Genomic DNA, 15,559 nt, shown 5'->3' with positions numbered 1-15,559 from the left:
GTGGGGCTGGGTCCTTAGCCTGCAGGCTCTGTGCTAGCCTCGGGCAGTCAGCGTCAGAACTGGGCTCTTGTAGGACAGCTGGTCCATGTCACGGAGACCTGGAGAACAGCTTGGTGTGGGAGACCCCCATGCAGCTGGTGTCAGAAGTGTCGTGAGTAAAGGAAACGCGTTTTTTCTTTTATTTATATATCCTATTACAAGTGCTTCATTGGCTGCGTCTTTTGCAAATGTTTTCTCCCAGTGGCTCTTCATTATCTCAATAATGTTCTTCACATAGCAAAATGTTTTTAATTTTAATAAAGTTCCACTTTTCATTTTTATTCTTTTATAGATTTGTGCTTTGGGTGTTGTAGCTAAGAAATCTTAATTTAACCCAAGGCTACAAAGATTTTTTCCTGTGTTTCAGAACTGTGAGCTCCACATTTAGGTCTCTGATCCATTCTGCGTTAATTTTTGCATATGGTGTGAGGTAGGGATTGAGATTACTTCCACTAAATTTTAAATTTCAATTGTTTTATGTTTAATTTCTAGAAGAACTATTTGGTTCTTTTTTTTTTTTTTTATCTGCTTGGTCTCTGGTGACCCCTTGTTTCTCCTCCATGCTTGTTATTTCCTCCTTTGTTTCTTTAACCATATGAAATACATTTTGCATTTCTTATTCTAGATCCAGCAATTCTGGCATCTTAACGTCTCTACAGGTGTGTCAGACCCTCACTCCTGAGGCCTCTTCACTGTGTATGCTGTGATTTTCTGTCATGAGCATACATTCTGGGGGCTGCTGGCTGGAGTTCCTTGAGGCCTGGAGTTGAGGGTTCCTCCAACCAGGCTAACATTTTCTAAGGCCAGTCCCCTGGGCTCAGACATGTGCTAATGGCTTCCCATCCCTCACTCAGTGATTATTCATGAGAACACCACCAGACCAATTCCACCATCTTCCTATTTGACACCAAGGGAACTGAGGATGAGAGGGGAACACCCTGCCCGAGCCAAGAGGCAGTGGGTATCTTCAGCCCCTCCACTCCATCGCAACTTGGGACTCAAGCCCAGGATACAGGTGATTCCCTATTTCCAAATATGTTTGTATAAAGTACGTGTATTTTATAGACAAATGTATTTTACAAGATGCTCAGATCTCATTTTTTTCCATCATAATACATCATATAAATTCAGGGGAAACAGTTAAAAGTTTTTCAAACCACATGATCCGATATAGAATTTCTATCCAGAAGAATTCTCAAACTCAGTTTGAAGAAAAAAAAAATTTTAAATCATTTACAAAATTTTTATTTATTTATTTTTGGCTGTGTTGGGTCTTCGTCGCTGCGTGTGGGCTTTCTCTAGTTGTGGCGAGCGGGAGCCACTCTTCATTGTGGTGCGTGGGCTTCTCACTGTGTTCCCTTCTTTTGTTGCGGAGCATGGGATCTAGGTGCATGGGCTTCAGTAGCTGTGGCACGCGGGCTCAGTAGTTGTGGCTCACGGGCTCTAGAGCGCAGGCTCAGTAGTTGTGGCGCACGGGCTTAGTTGCTCTGCGGCATGTGGTTTCTTCCCGGACCAGGGCTCGAACCCGTGTCCCCTGCATTGGCAGGCGGATTCTTAACCACTGCGCCACCAGGGCAGTCCCTGCACACAATTCTTAACATACGTACCAAAAATCGAAAAAATCATGTAGTTGTGATTCTTTTCTGAACAGTTATTCCAGTGACTTTCCAGCTTAATATTTGGAGGCAAATTTTCCTTAACAGGATAGCAAGTACCAATACCTCCAAATATTGATATGCTGTTCCGTCATAAGTCCCACTAATTCACAATTTAATATCATATACTGTACATACTCAAATTGTCCATCGTTCACAGCACATTAACAAAGTTACTAGAACTGTACTACCACGACCAAAGATGTTACAGAGCACACAGAATTCTGACCAGGAGAGCCAAGATCAAGGAGTGAGTGGTTTGCTTCAGGAAGAATTCTATCAAAAACAACATGGGACGAGAAGTACTTTAAAGTGTTGGGGGTCAGGGGGATGGGATGAATTGGGAGATTGGGGTTGACACACATACACTATTGATACTATGTATAAAATAGATAACTAATGAGCACCTATTGTAGAGCACAGGGAACTCTACTCAGTGCTCTGTGGTGACCTAACTTAGAAGGAAATCCAAAAAAGAGGGGATGTATGAATATGTATAGCTGATTCACTTTGCTGTACAGTATAAACTAACACAATATTGTAAAGCAACTGTACTCTAATAAAAATTACCAAAAAAAAGTGTTCAAGACATTAAATGCACACCTGACTCCAAATGCCATGTAGTAAATGCTTTGTATTACAGGATATAAAAGCTACCCCCATCTATGGAATGTTAAGCTGACACCCAAGACAGTCAAAGCCTCCCGTATTCAATATCCCACTGTTTTCTGGTTGTACCAAAAAATAAATAACCAGCCAATGCTTTCACCTCTTAAAAAAAAAATTTTTTTTTTACACTTAAAAAATGGGATGAGGGGGGAGTCCCTCCTTTTAAAAAATGTTTCTAGAGCTCCTAAAAAACTGTCATTTACTAAATAGTTGGATCGTGCAGGAAGAGAGACAGGGACCACTGATAGGACCAGGTGTGTGATACTAATCAGACTTGGCTTCTCTCTCTCCTGCGTCAACAGAAGCTGGGCTGTCCTCGTTTTTAGTTTCTCCATTTTCTGCAGGTACACCTTTAGTCTCTTGGTTAGCCGCTTCAGCCTGTTTTCCCTTCGCTCCCCCTTTCCCTTTTGTTTGCACCTTTTTTTGTCTGAAGATTTATTCTTTCCTGCCGCCTTTTTGGGCTTCGTTTCCACTTTTGCAGGAGCCGGTTTAGCTGACAACCTTTAAAGGAGAAAGTCGTATTTCTCTTGCTATCTTGATGTGAACATTAAGAAAACACTTTTATAAATAAACGAACATCCTATCTGCTTGGCAAAAGGTTACAGAAATGCGTGCGCAATGCCTCTGTGTCACTCTGTAGGCGTTGGGCATCCCCACTCAGCGCACGGAGCACCCAGTAATCATCAAGACCCAACACCACAACTGGAAGGCAGTCACGTGGGCTGAGAGGTGCTCCACGTTCTCACGTGTCATTGGCGGACGCCGGCCCCGTGAAGCCCGGGAACAGACCTGGGAGCTGGGGCTTCGCGCGCGAGCTGCGAGCTGCGCGTAACCAAAGCAGTTTTCGGCGAGGAAGGGATCCTCCCCCAGCTCTGGGGCCGGGTTGTGAAGTGTCTGCTAGGCCGCGCGGTCTTCGGGCCTGAAGGCAAAGCTGAGCTCCGTTCTCGCTCTCCGTCGTGGGAAAGGCCTCCGTGGGCAGGGGTGGCGAGGCGCCTCTCCCGACAGACGCCCCGGCGGGGCCGGCCGAGGAGACGCCGCAGCCCGGACTCCACTCTGCCTCCCGGGTGTGGGGCGGGGACACCCCGACCAGCGGCCCCTCCAGACACGCGGCGCCGGCGGCGTCAGCACCGCGGACAGCGGCCTCCCGGGGCCGGCGGGGCGGGGGTCAGCGGCGAGGGTCACGGGGTCGTCGAGGGGGAGGTGGACCGGGGGAACGCTGGGGCAACGGGCGGGCGGGGAGGCCGAAGGAGAGCCGCGCGGCCCTGAGCGCCCGCCCCGCCCCGGCGCGGACAGGCTGCGGGCCCTCACCGCGGCTGCCGGGCGACGCGGCGGAGAGTGCCGGCGGGGACAAGAGCGGCGGCAGCCGAGGGCGGGCCCGGGCCACCCGACCCCACCCGACGCAAGCCGTCGGCCGGCTTGGACCTAGTGCGCAGGCGCGGCGCCGGCCGATCGGCGCGGGCAGGCGGGGCGAGGGCGGGAGGACCGGAAGCAGCGGCAGCTGAGGCGGGAACTGCACGCGAGGCCCCCCGGCCCGCGCCTGCGTACTCCCGCGGCTTCCTTCGCCCGCGGTCACGTGCGCGCCGGCCTCCGTTCGTTCCTACCGTTCGCCTGCAGCCTTCCGTCCACCCGTCCGTCCGCTCCTCCCCTGCCCACCCACCGCCTCATCGCACACTTAACTGCCTGTTGCGTTGACCAGGCACGTCCTGTCCTTGCCCTGGCAGGACCTGCGGTCTAGGGAGAAGGGGGCACACATCGGCAAAGGGATGCCCGGTTAGAGGAAGTAGGGCCGAGCGGCTGAGAAAAGGAGGTGTAGGTTGAGTGCCCATTTTAAGTTAGGGGGCGGCAGTCAGAAAATGCCTCCTAAGGCTGTTGAGCTGGGATCTGAAGACCCACAAGGATGGTTTTTTCCCTTGTTTGTGACCAGGGAGATGGTCCAGCGGGTCTGTCCCTGGTTTCACTCTGGCTACCTTCAACCACCACCTCCCCTGCAGACACAGTGAGCTTTCCAACTTGTAAGTCAAGCTGTCTTCCAGGCTTCTGCTTAGCATGAAGTCCAGATCGCCGGCCGTGACCTTGTCCCTGTTTCTTCATGGTGCTTACACCGTTCTGAATCATTTTATCATCTGTCTGGACTACTAGAACGTAACCTCCTTTTCTACTTTGCTCGTAGCTATCGCTCCAGGGCCTAGACACACAGTATGCACTCAGTAAGCATCAGCTGAATAAACCAATAATTTACCCATCTATCTCTCATTAGTTTTGATTTTCTTGAAGAGCCAAGTGTTGCTTTTTTTAAAAAACTTCCACCATTAGTGATAAAGTTGGCATGTATTATGCTTCAGTAAATACTCACTGCACAGGGACAGAAGCACAGAGCAGCTGAGGAAGTGCTGCTGTCTAGTACAAGGTAGCACTGGAGAACAAGAACATTACGAAGAAAAATAAACGCACCGGGTCCTTCCTCCTCGTGTGGCTTTGGAACACAGTGGCCAGGTGGACATGGTCTCTGCGGAGAGAAATGGTGATTTCACTGAGAAACTCCATCCCTTCTAGTTCTGGCTACTGTCTGGGGGAGGAGCGAGGAGAAGAAAACCTCCGTTCGCAACACTAACTTGGTTTCCCTGTGTCTTGTTTTCTCTTCACACAAATGAAATGAATATGACTAGTATCTTATTTTAACCTGAACAGTAGCTTTCTATGAAAGACAAAACAAAAAAGCATATAAAAAGGTCAATTTATTATACCTTTTGTTTGGTGGGATATCAGTGCCCTTTAAAACCCTATACTATTCAAGTACAAATGATTGTTTACAAAGTATTTACAATTTCGGTCTTCTTCCTTTATATTTTAAAACACAACAGCTATCTGGTTACAACAGTTAACAAAAAGTCCTGAAGGTGGCAAAAGGGAAAGCCTCTGCCTCAGGAGGCTGACTCCAGCCTCCTACTTCCCCCGCCCCCGGATCCTCCAACCACCACCCAGCCTCCCTGGAACAAATGTCTCTGAATTAAAGAAAACCTGGGTGACTGCTTTTTCCACGGTGGCCAATTCCAGTTTGACGGTGTTTTTGCCTGCTGTCTTTATATTTTATGTTCTGAAGATTTCTCTCAATCCTTACCATGCATTGGGTGGGAACCCTGTTCTACAAGGTAATGTGGGATTCTGACAACAGTAACAATCTGAGGAAGCCTGGAAAACATCGTCCTAAACTCACACTTACTCTTAAATATGGAAAGTTTAACCTTTAAAACAGAAAGCGAAGAAAACAATACACCGGACCCTTTACCTAAATGACTGTGGAAGACTAGGAGGTGAGTGCTGACATCCAGATGTTACTAAATCGACTGATACCAGTAACGCTATTTTCTGTCCCATATTTTGCAACAGGGAATCGCTGAAGAAAACACACTTCTTTCACTCACATAGTAAGACAGGGCAGGAGTCCCACACTGCAAATATTCAGACCCTAGTTCTGTTATCTTAGAAAGCTTTTGAGAGATTTTTCTAAATTCTCTTCTAGTGTTCTAGATTAATAGAGGACTTCTACTCAGGCAGCTATGTCTAGGATATTCTAAACACTCAACACTTCACCATCATCTACAGAGATCGTCCACACCCCAAGAAGGGTAAGAACAAAACCAACAGGCTTCACAAGTTAAAATAAGCTGAAAAGGAGAATTCCTTTTTAGTTCTGCACATTTGAGGATTTAAAAAAAAAAGTAGGAACTCTCCTCAGTACCCAGATACGAAGCACAGAAGCCTCGTGCAGCCGCACTCCCTCATTACAGCACATGCTGAACCCACAAGGAACAAGTCAGAAGGCAAGTTATAGTGTTCAAGTACCTAGAATGTTAAATCCTGTCCACTTTGAACAACTGGTCTTTACTTTTTTCCAAATTTCTCACCAAGAACTCAAAAATGAGCTGCCCGGTTGGCTTCACTAAGGTATCAATCGCCGTATTAGTGTCCACATATATTGATGGGAAACAAAAAAACTCGGGACAGGACACTTTCCTTTGTGTCATATAAAGTGATATAAAGGGGGAGGAAACAGACTGATTACAAATTTAAAATCTCTCAGTATGCCGGAACTGTTCCTAAGTACACACAGACCTAACACAACCTGATGTCCTGGACCAGAACTGTAGAAGAGGCACAGAGACGGAGCGGAGAGGGTGTCATCAGACACGCGCCTTTTGCTTGGGTGGACACCTCCAGGTAAGCAGGCATCGTCAGCCAATCAAGCCCTTTGCAGTTGCCACAGTTAAAAAAAAATAAAAACAGCAAATCCAGGGCCTCCTCTTTGCCCCTCAACCACGGGCCCCCCACCCCAAAGAGCCTGGATGGCTCCCTGCTTTACGCAGAACCCCAAGTGGGCGACATGCTCACATACGAGACATGGCAGTCTAGTATGAAGAGCTTACCACACCCATTTCTGTGGGTAATACTTGTAGGTGCATACACACAGCACATGCACAAGGAGGCTTCTCACCTCTGCACGTCACGCCTGGGCTGGGCACGAAAGCAAAGGGGCGATGGCAGGCCGCCCCCTTAGCAAGGGTCTCGCCTCGCCGAGCACTCAGCAGTGCCGTCTGCAACGTGACAACACTTGCACAGCACTCTGGGCCCCGAACCATATTCCCAGACAGGAGCCCCACAAGGTTTGCTGGCGCTGCTTCAGTAGCCTAAGTCCAATTACAAGTTTATCCGAAACCCGGGGAAATACCGTGGATGTGCTGGGGTGGGGAGCAGCCCCAAGGGTTCCGCTGACGTGGAAACCGGCCACTCTGAGGGAAGCCGCGCGATGCTCTTTGCAATGAAAATGCAGTCACAGTTCATTCCCCTTCAACACAAGCTGGGAACGCGTCATGAATGTGCTTCAATGCATGTCAGTACTAAATGTCTCCTTTAAGAGTCCAAACAAGTCACATTTTAGGAGGGAGGGGAGAAACCATGTTGGTTTTCCCTGATCTGAGATGACCTACCTTTGATATCAGACAGTCTTTCTCCTCTCGAAGGACCATAACGTGCTTTCAGTTAGGAATAAAGAACCAGGCAGAGACAGATGCTGTCAGACCACATTTTAGCTCCACAAGGTCTATTTTATGACTCACTGCACCTTCCAAATGGCTACTTGTGATGTGCAAAAAACACTGTACACTAACAGAGAAATTCTAAATGGCTTTCAAGACCCAGCAGTCCTGCCCTGGAGGAGAAACTAAAAGGTAAAGCATCGAGGAAACACTGCCACTGCCGCTTTCTCAGTCAGCCACATAACACGTGACGGGAGCGCTCGCTGAGGGACGCCGCTCCAGGCACTGGACGCCCTGCAGGGCACTGTCCTGGGGCTCAGTAAATAAGTCCACCCCATCTGGGCGGGGCGGTGGCAGGCACGGGCGGCCCGCCTGGGGCCGCGCCGCGCTCCCGACTAGGGGCACGGAGGCTTGGTGGGCGTCTTTAACCTGACGGCGGGGACTCTCATCTGGAGCTTGGGCTGCTGGTTCGGGCTGTCAGAGCTGGCCGGCACCTGGGCTGGGTTGGGAACACCGGGGGTCTGCAGCTGGGCCGCCGCCGTGGTCACGACTTGCTGCTGCATGAGCTTCTGCTGGACTACCTGTGCTGTCGCTGTCACTGCGGGGATCACCTGGACCTGCTGCCCGGCCGCTGTCGCCTGGGTGAGGGTCACAGTCTGTGGGGAAGCCTGAGCCAAAACAGAAACACATCTCCTAGAAAACGCACATCAGGTGACATGAAAACTTAGACGTCCTTGGGGGTGGGGGTTAGAAACGTAACTAGCGCGAATGCTTCCGTGAAATGTAAAAACCACCTGACCTATCAAAATAGGACCTCTGGTTTCTAACCAAACAAAAATAGAAAACGAAACTACTGCTGCTTTTAGGCTGCAAGCGGACGCCTCTGGGGAAAGGATGGCCGGGCGGGACTGGTGCTGCTGGTGTCCGGCTCCTAATACTATCTGGTTTCTTGACACCTACATGCCAGTGTGATTCTGAACCAACTACAATTATTTTAAAGCACTGCTTTTATACGGCCACATTTTTAGCAGTAAAAAACCGGTAAGAACCGAAAGCGAGGCTCTGTTGGGAAGGTAAGTCCTGGCTGTCCCCAGTAGTATTTCTACTCTAAGACCCAAGGTCGATACGAATGGATTCTGTTTTCTTTCTTCGTTTCCCTAAAAGGAAGGTGTGGTGGCTTCAGCTGGCAGGATGCACCTAAGGTTTACTGGCTGAACGAAGGAGCCCAGAAATGAGCCCCCTCAGCACATGTGACACTGAGTCCAAACACATTTGTTCAGGTTTTTTTTCCTGCTAGTCTCAGGATATCAAGTGTTTTCTCCAAAGTTAATTTTCTTTTCTGTATTATGAAAATCACAAGCAGTTCTCTAGGAATTAAAATTCTATTTCCTCAGATGAAAAGCAAGAACTCTCTTCGTGGGAACCCCCGACAGCTGCGGGTCTCCAGGTCCTACCTGTTGGGAAGCAGAGGCAACCTGCTGGATGCTGGCCACGGGTGTCTGCTGCTGGACGACTTGAGGGAGTTTCGCAACCTTGGACAAAACAAAAAAGCCAAATGGAGACGCCAAATGAACGTGTGCGCAAAAGAGATTTCTTGCCCTCACTCCTTCTCAGTTCTTAATGCAAAAAAAAAAAAAACAAAAAACAACAAAAAAAGACAGTGGTCAGACGACACAAAACAGCAGGTCTCAAAAGTGGGCTCACCTGGAACCCCGAGAGAACCAGTTATTTCACCTTTGCACTGAGTAACGACTGCCTTCCTAATCGGTAATCACATGTAATTTGAAGCTTATTATCGGTCTCATATTTCAGACAGTCACATTTTTCTTTTATAAAAATCGCTACAAGTCTATATGAGAGAGTTACATGGAAGACAGAGTGCCTGGGCGCCACTCCACGTATGCCCCCATTGTCAGGGGACCCGGACCAACACCCAGGTTCAGCCCTAGTCCAGAGACATCTACGCCCAAACTCTAAAGTGGTTACTTCACCATTTTTCTACATTCTTCTTCATCATGATTGAGATCTTCCTCTTTACAAAACAAAACCTTCCACCCAATGGTCACTTTTTGTAAACCTGCCTATCTTGCTGTCCTGCTGTAGCAAGACAATTCAGGCCACTTGTGTCTACTCAGGGCTTCGGGGACACCGGTTCACAGAAGCAGAAGGGGCTCCCGAGTGGGTAGCTGCTGGGGGCCATGGAAAGTCCCCTCAGGTCTCTAACTGGCGGAACAGGGATGAAAATAAGTCTTGCCCAAGATAATCCTGGAGGAAATGTGAAATTATATGATGTACTTGCAAATGACAAGCTCCCAAGTAAATACGAGTTCTCACGGAAATTAAAATGAATCAGAAGGCATTTACTAGTTTACTGTAACTTGAATCAAAAACTGTGAACCGCACTCACTGACATCAAAGGAACCCCTGAGTGAGCCTGTGCGCTTCCTGTGGCGGGAGAGACGTTTGGTCAGCTACCGCAGCGCACGGGCCACAGCTCAGACCGGCAGCCACGAAAATGCTGAGATGCCACGCATGACACCAAGGTGACGTCTTAAAACGCATCGATAAACTTGCAGGAAGTCCAGAGCTCCCAGTGCCAAAACTTAAGCAAATGGGGGACCCCGAGCCATGAGAAGGCGCTACGGCAGCTCGTGCCCGAGACCACGTGCTGCAGGGGAAGCCTTGCACTGGGTTTTCATGGCCTCCTGGGTGCAGCAAAGAGACCAAGTCCAAACCCACTCTCAGGAGGAGATAACAAGAGGGCTGCCCGATGCCCCCCGCAGCTGCGATCCTGGCACTCAAAGGGTCTGTGAGGAAGCCGCCTGCCTTAGGCCTCGGTGCTAGGCAGGGGAGGGGGAAACACAGGCTGGCAGACCAAACCCTCAAGCCACGGCTGATGTGGTCCTGACGGCACCCATGGGAGCCCAGCACAAGGAAGAACCCACCTTCAACCCAGACCTCAAAGCCTTCCAACCAACAGAACTTCAAGGGAAACTGGCTCACAAGAAGACAACTCCTATAATGACAAAAAACCCACAGTTCCTGAAGCAAGAACAGCAGAAACAAGTAAAATCAGACGCACATGGACTTCAAATAGAGGAATTATGAGGCACGCACAAAACAGTGTGCCGTCCTGTGCAGCCTGAAAACACGTATGGGAACAAGAAACTACAAAGACCAAGCAGATTTGAGACAAAAACAGAACTTCGAAGAATAAAATACTTATAATCACCAAAATTAAAATTCAATGGACAAGCTTAACAGCAGATTAGACCTAATGAAAGGAAAGCTCAGTGAAATGGGAGACAGGTTAGAGGACATTACTCAGAATGCAGCACAGAGAGACAATGGAAGGAAAGCACAGAGACTGAAGAGACACGGAGGGCAGGAAATGGGGCAGAGGCGGCATCTCAAGAAACGGCGGCTGGTCATTTCCTAAACTGACGAGAGAGATCAATGCCCAGATTCCAGACGATCAGCAAATTCCAAGCTAGACCGTCACAGCATTTATAAAACGCCAAAGACAAAGAAAAGATCTCAAAAGGAAACAGAGGGAAAAAAGACAGGTTCCCATCAAAGCAGCGACCCGCTGGACAGACATCTGACTTCTCCTCAACAACAAAAGACCAGGAGCCAGGGAGTACTGTTAATGTGCTGAGAAAATAAATGTCCATCTAGAATTCCATACAACGCAGAAGCATTCTTCAGGAACAAGAGTGAAATACAGGCATCTTCAAACACTACGGGAAACTCCAAAGGGTGTACTTCAAGCAGAAGAAAAGGAATTTTACATGAAAAGTGAAAATGAAACAGGATAGAAGGAAACTGCGTGACTGCAGCAGCATGTGAGTTGAGAGGGCCAGGGAGCAACGGTGTTGACAGACCCGTGCTCGAGAGCAGAGCAGAGACGGTGGTTTGTGCTATACTCTGACAAGGTAAATCTGCACATGGAGATTTTAGGATAACCACTTAGAGAACAGAAAAAAAACATGTAATTTTCAAATGAGTCAGAGGAGGGAAAAAACCCAGAATGACAAAAAATAAATACATAAATGGAATAAGAGAAGGCAAGTAAGGCTGGAAAGAGAAAACAGAACAAGTTGAAAATGCAAACAAAATGGAAGCTAAAAGCCGTTCCTCCCAGGCCTCACCATAAAGGGAGTGAATGTGTCACAGCTGAAGGACCAAAACTGAGACGTGGGACAATGACAGTGAGGCGGCGTCCAGCGACTGTTTCTGTGACATATGGGTAGAGTTCTCGGTATGAGGCACAACAGGCTGCCACACCGAAACAGTACTTCAAAATAATAAAAGTTAAAATTTTAATTTATGTGCAGCTAACAACAGAGCACCTAATATAAAAAGCAAAAGTAGAAAGGAATATAAGGAAAAACAGATAAACCCATAACCAGAATGGGAGGGGGTTTTTTCCTCCATTTTTTGGGCTGTGCCAGGCGACATGTGGCATCCTCAGTTCCCCGACCAGGGATGGAAGCCGCGCCCCCTGCAGTGGAAGCACAGAGTCCCAACCACTGGAGCGCCAGGGGAGTCCCAGAATGGGAGATTTTAACTCACCCCTCTCATAACTGACAGAAGAAGCCGACTAGCAGGCACAACACCCCGGATAAACCTGACCTAGAGGTGACAAAGGGACCCCACGCCGCCACAAAGCACGTCTCAGCGCACTTCACTGCAGGATCCGTGCTGGGCCGGGTCTGGAGCGTGAAGAGCAGCGGAGGGTTTGGCCCAGGAAAGGCTGAAGGTCAGGGAAGACAGAACTGCTGTCCCAGAGCTGGAGGAGGAGGGGCTAAGGTACCAGAGGCACACACCTCCAGGGGGCCGTCCAAAGGCAGCCAGGATTAAAACCCTGGGCGAGATGAGAGCTGGCCGCAGATGCGAATCTGGACTCATGGGCACACAGATGGGCTCAAAGCCTCGAGACTGGAGGGACCACGAGGGGAGGGGTGCAGACAGAGGGTTTGTAAAGAAACAAAACACCACAACCAAAGGAACAAAAAGTTGTAGCAATCTAGATAAAGAAGAGACTTTTCTTACTGTGCTGAAGGGTGATTTCAAAAACCCAACCCGCAGAACGACCAAGAGGAGAGCCATGTGGCCGAGCTTCCTGTCTGCACCTGTCACACTGCCTTGCGGGCATCGCCAGCACGACGAGGCGGGAATAAGAAACAGAAGGACGAAGGGGAAGATGCCAGCCGCCAGGACTCACAGGTGATGTGATCGACACAAGGGAAACGCAAACCAACTAGAACAGATTGAGGCTGTGGGATTCAAAAGTCAACATACAGTGTCCTACAGACACAGACAAAAAGAGGGAACTTAGAGCAGAGTATCAGAAAATGCCCGTTACTTAGGAATAAATCTAATACACGCAATAAGATCTTTATGGAAAAAAAATCAGAAAACTTACTTAAAGGGCATTAAAGAAGACTTAAACAGCAAATGATGTATCATGTTGGTGAATCTGAAGTCAAGACTGTAGAGATGCCCACTCTCCCCCAAACTGATCTACAGAGTCAATGCAGTTCTAACAAAAACGCCATCAGTTTTGACCACGGTGCGTATACTAAATAAGCTGACTCAAAATCGATACGGAAGTGCAGAGAGCGGGAAAGCAGGATGCTCCCGACAGCAGGAGGTGGATGCCGAGAATCATCGTGCAGCAGAGTGGCGAAGAGCGGGCAGTGTGGGCTCACAGGGGCCGAGACCACGGTGCTCAGAGAAGCCCCCGAGGAACCGCACGTCACGCGTGCCTGGTCACACGGTGGGTCGGGGGAGAGAAGGGACTCCCGAATGAGTAGTGTGAAAGTAACAGGGCGTTGTGTTCACGTGGAAAAATTAAACTGAACCCCTATTTTTGGATCATCTCCAAAAACCAATTCCAGGAAGGTTAAAGACATAAATGTGAACAAAAAAATTATCAAGTTTTTAGAAATGATCTAGGAAACAGCACCATGACCTCTGGGAAGGATTTCTTAAGCAAAGCGCAAAAGGCACTATTCAGACACAGAAAGATTGATAAATTCCAATACACTCAAATCCAGAAGCTCCGTTCGTAAAGTGAGTGAGCAGGTAAGGCACAAGCTGGGAGAAGTGTGACACACAGACCCAAAGGCAGACACTCGGGACGTACAGCCCCACCGGGAAGCCCCCGAACAGGCTCGTCCCAAGGGAGGGGCCCCGACGGTCAGCAGATTTGCACCGCTGCCAGAGGAAGGCAGACGGCAGGCCGGCACGGGCCGAGGCTGAGGGACCACAGGAGCTCGATGGGTGGGCGTGCCCACAGCCCCGCACCCCGTCCCGGGCGTCACGCGTGTGCCGGGACCCAGGAGACGTGCAATGCTGGGCTGGCCAGTGCCGGGCAGCCGGCGGCAGCAGAGGGACGACCACGACCCCTGCAGGAGCCTCACCAGCACAAAGGCTGCCACCGCAGCAGGACCTGAGCACAGTCCCCAGGCCACGCTGCAGGGCGCCACGATGCTCTCCATGGGGCGCTGGTTGGCGGCGCCCCCCTGCTCTACCTCCGAGCGCCCGCCGCGTCTGCTCCCAGCCCTCGGGCTCCCCGCTGCTCACCTGGATCTGGGTCTGCACCTGCTGGGTCCCAGCCAGTTTCTGGGCCTGGGAGATGGGCGTGGTGAGAAACTGGGTTTTAAGGGCTGGCTGGGTGGCGTAGGTGACCTTCTGTGGTTGGCCCTGAGCGGCAATCTGCTGCGCTGTGATCTGAGGAAAGAGAGGCCGCCCAGGGTTAGAGCAGGCAAGGCTCTGCGTCCCCTTCTCAGAGGCCCCCAGACGCCCGCAGCGTGACCACCCCGGCTCCTGGCCCTGCCCGCCCGCTGCCCTGTGTTCTTGCTGCTGCCCCCCCCGGGGGGCCCGGTCCTGGGTCATCTCCTCCCCTGCTGGGAGGTCCCCTCATGGCCCAGGCTGGGCTTCATCTCCCATCCTCTGAGGCACCTGGTGCCACGTCTGCTCATCATGTAAGTGAGCGAACTTGACAATACAGAAAACACACACCGTTTCCCAAATCTAACTTTAAGAATTTGGCCCATACTCAAAACTATTTAGCACAAACAGAAACAAACCTGTACGCACAATCTTTACACATTTAGTCTAATTTTCCGTTTTCCCTGCCAGGAGCGTTTAAATACTATTCAGAAAGCCATGCGTGTATGTGGCCCATATATTCGGTTTACAAAGCCACAGCTATGGACACTTTTAACGTCTCAGAAGTCTTCTTTCAAGTTACGTGAACATACCGACTGGCACTTTGGCTAAAGCCCTTCTCCTTCTCTCTTTCAGACGCTGGCTAAGCCCCCGCGATGACCCAGCCCGGTCTCCGTCCTGTCACAGTGCCTCCCAGCCCGGCACGCCCCACCCCAGAAGTCACTTCACATCTCTGCGCGTCTGTCAGTTTCTGGAAAGGGGCACCAGCCGCCTGCAGAGCCCTCAGCACATGGGGACAGGGCGCTGGCTCGCTCCGGTTCAGAAAACAGCACAGATGCAACACGAAGGTCAAGAGCCCAGACGCCATCATCTGTGCGTCGGGCTTTGCGCCACCAGGAGCAGATGAGGCAGAAGCCTTGGGGAGCAGAGCGCCTTGCGCTCCGCTCCTGCTTGCCAGCGCAGCCCCCAACCCCCGCCTCTGAGGAGGACTCGCCTCTGGGGCCTCAATCAGCTCAGAGCTGCCTCCCAGCCTTCTGAGTCAGAGGGTCGCTGACAGCACTCCTCTCACAGTAACCCTTCCCCTCTCTCCCCTCCCTCCGTCCATCCGCTGATGGCGCGTGTGTACACACGTACACACACACATGCACACACACGTACACACGCGTACACACACACACACACACAGCTGGCTCCTGTGCACCCAGATGGGTCGCACACCAGGAGCTACACATGCCTCCCCGAGTCCTTCCGGCCCCTCCCAGTCATGCAGTTCCACAGCCTGCGTCCTTCACAGTTGCCCCCACGAGCCGGCAGGACATGGGGGCTCCCCCTCTCATGAACCACGCCCTCCCTCCAGGGCCAGCCCCAAGGCCGTCCTACGTACAGCCCAAGGCCACAACCATGGGGTCTCCGGTGCGTGGAGGCCAGGCAGCCACGCAGGGCCGGCTCGGGACCCTATCCATCTCCGTGCATCCCACGCTTGGC

The 15,559-nt window shown here is 50.5% G+C and overlaps 1 protein-coding gene across 2 annotated transcripts in view; it reads right to left on the bottom strand.

The window, feature by feature from the left end:
- The window catches only part of EP400 (E1A binding protein p400), a 123,443-nt gene that overhangs the window by 5,643 nt on the left and 102,241 nt on the right, over positions 1-15,559 (bottom strand). Inside the window, exons 53-57 of one of the 2 annotated variants that reach the window (XM_060170303.1) lie at positions 13,988-14,134; positions 8,851-8,928; positions 4,976-8,064; positions 4,815-4,869; positions 3,965-4,094 (exon numbers count right to left, since the gene is read on the bottom strand). In XM_060170303.1, the coding sequence (XP_060026286.1) occupies positions 7,792-8,064; positions 8,851-8,928; positions 13,988-14,134 (498 nt within the window). In that variant the 3' untranslated portion in view covers positions 3,965-4,094; positions 4,815-4,869; positions 4,976-7,791. The remainder of the gene's footprint in view (positions 1-3,964; positions 4,095-4,814; positions 4,870-4,975; positions 8,065-8,850; positions 8,929-13,987; positions 14,135-15,559) is intronic. The other variant, XM_060170304.1, reaches the window with a different exon arrangement.

This window comes from Lagenorhynchus albirostris, chromosome 14 (assembly GCF_949774975.1).
Source record: "Lagenorhynchus albirostris chromosome 14, mLagAlb1.1, whole genome shotgun sequence".
Taxonomy (NCBI): Eukaryota; Metazoa; Chordata; class Mammalia; order Artiodactyla; family Delphinidae; genus Lagenorhynchus; species Lagenorhynchus albirostris.
The sequence above is the reverse complement of the archived record's forward strand: the minus strand, read 5'-3'. Positions and strand labels throughout refer to the sequence as shown.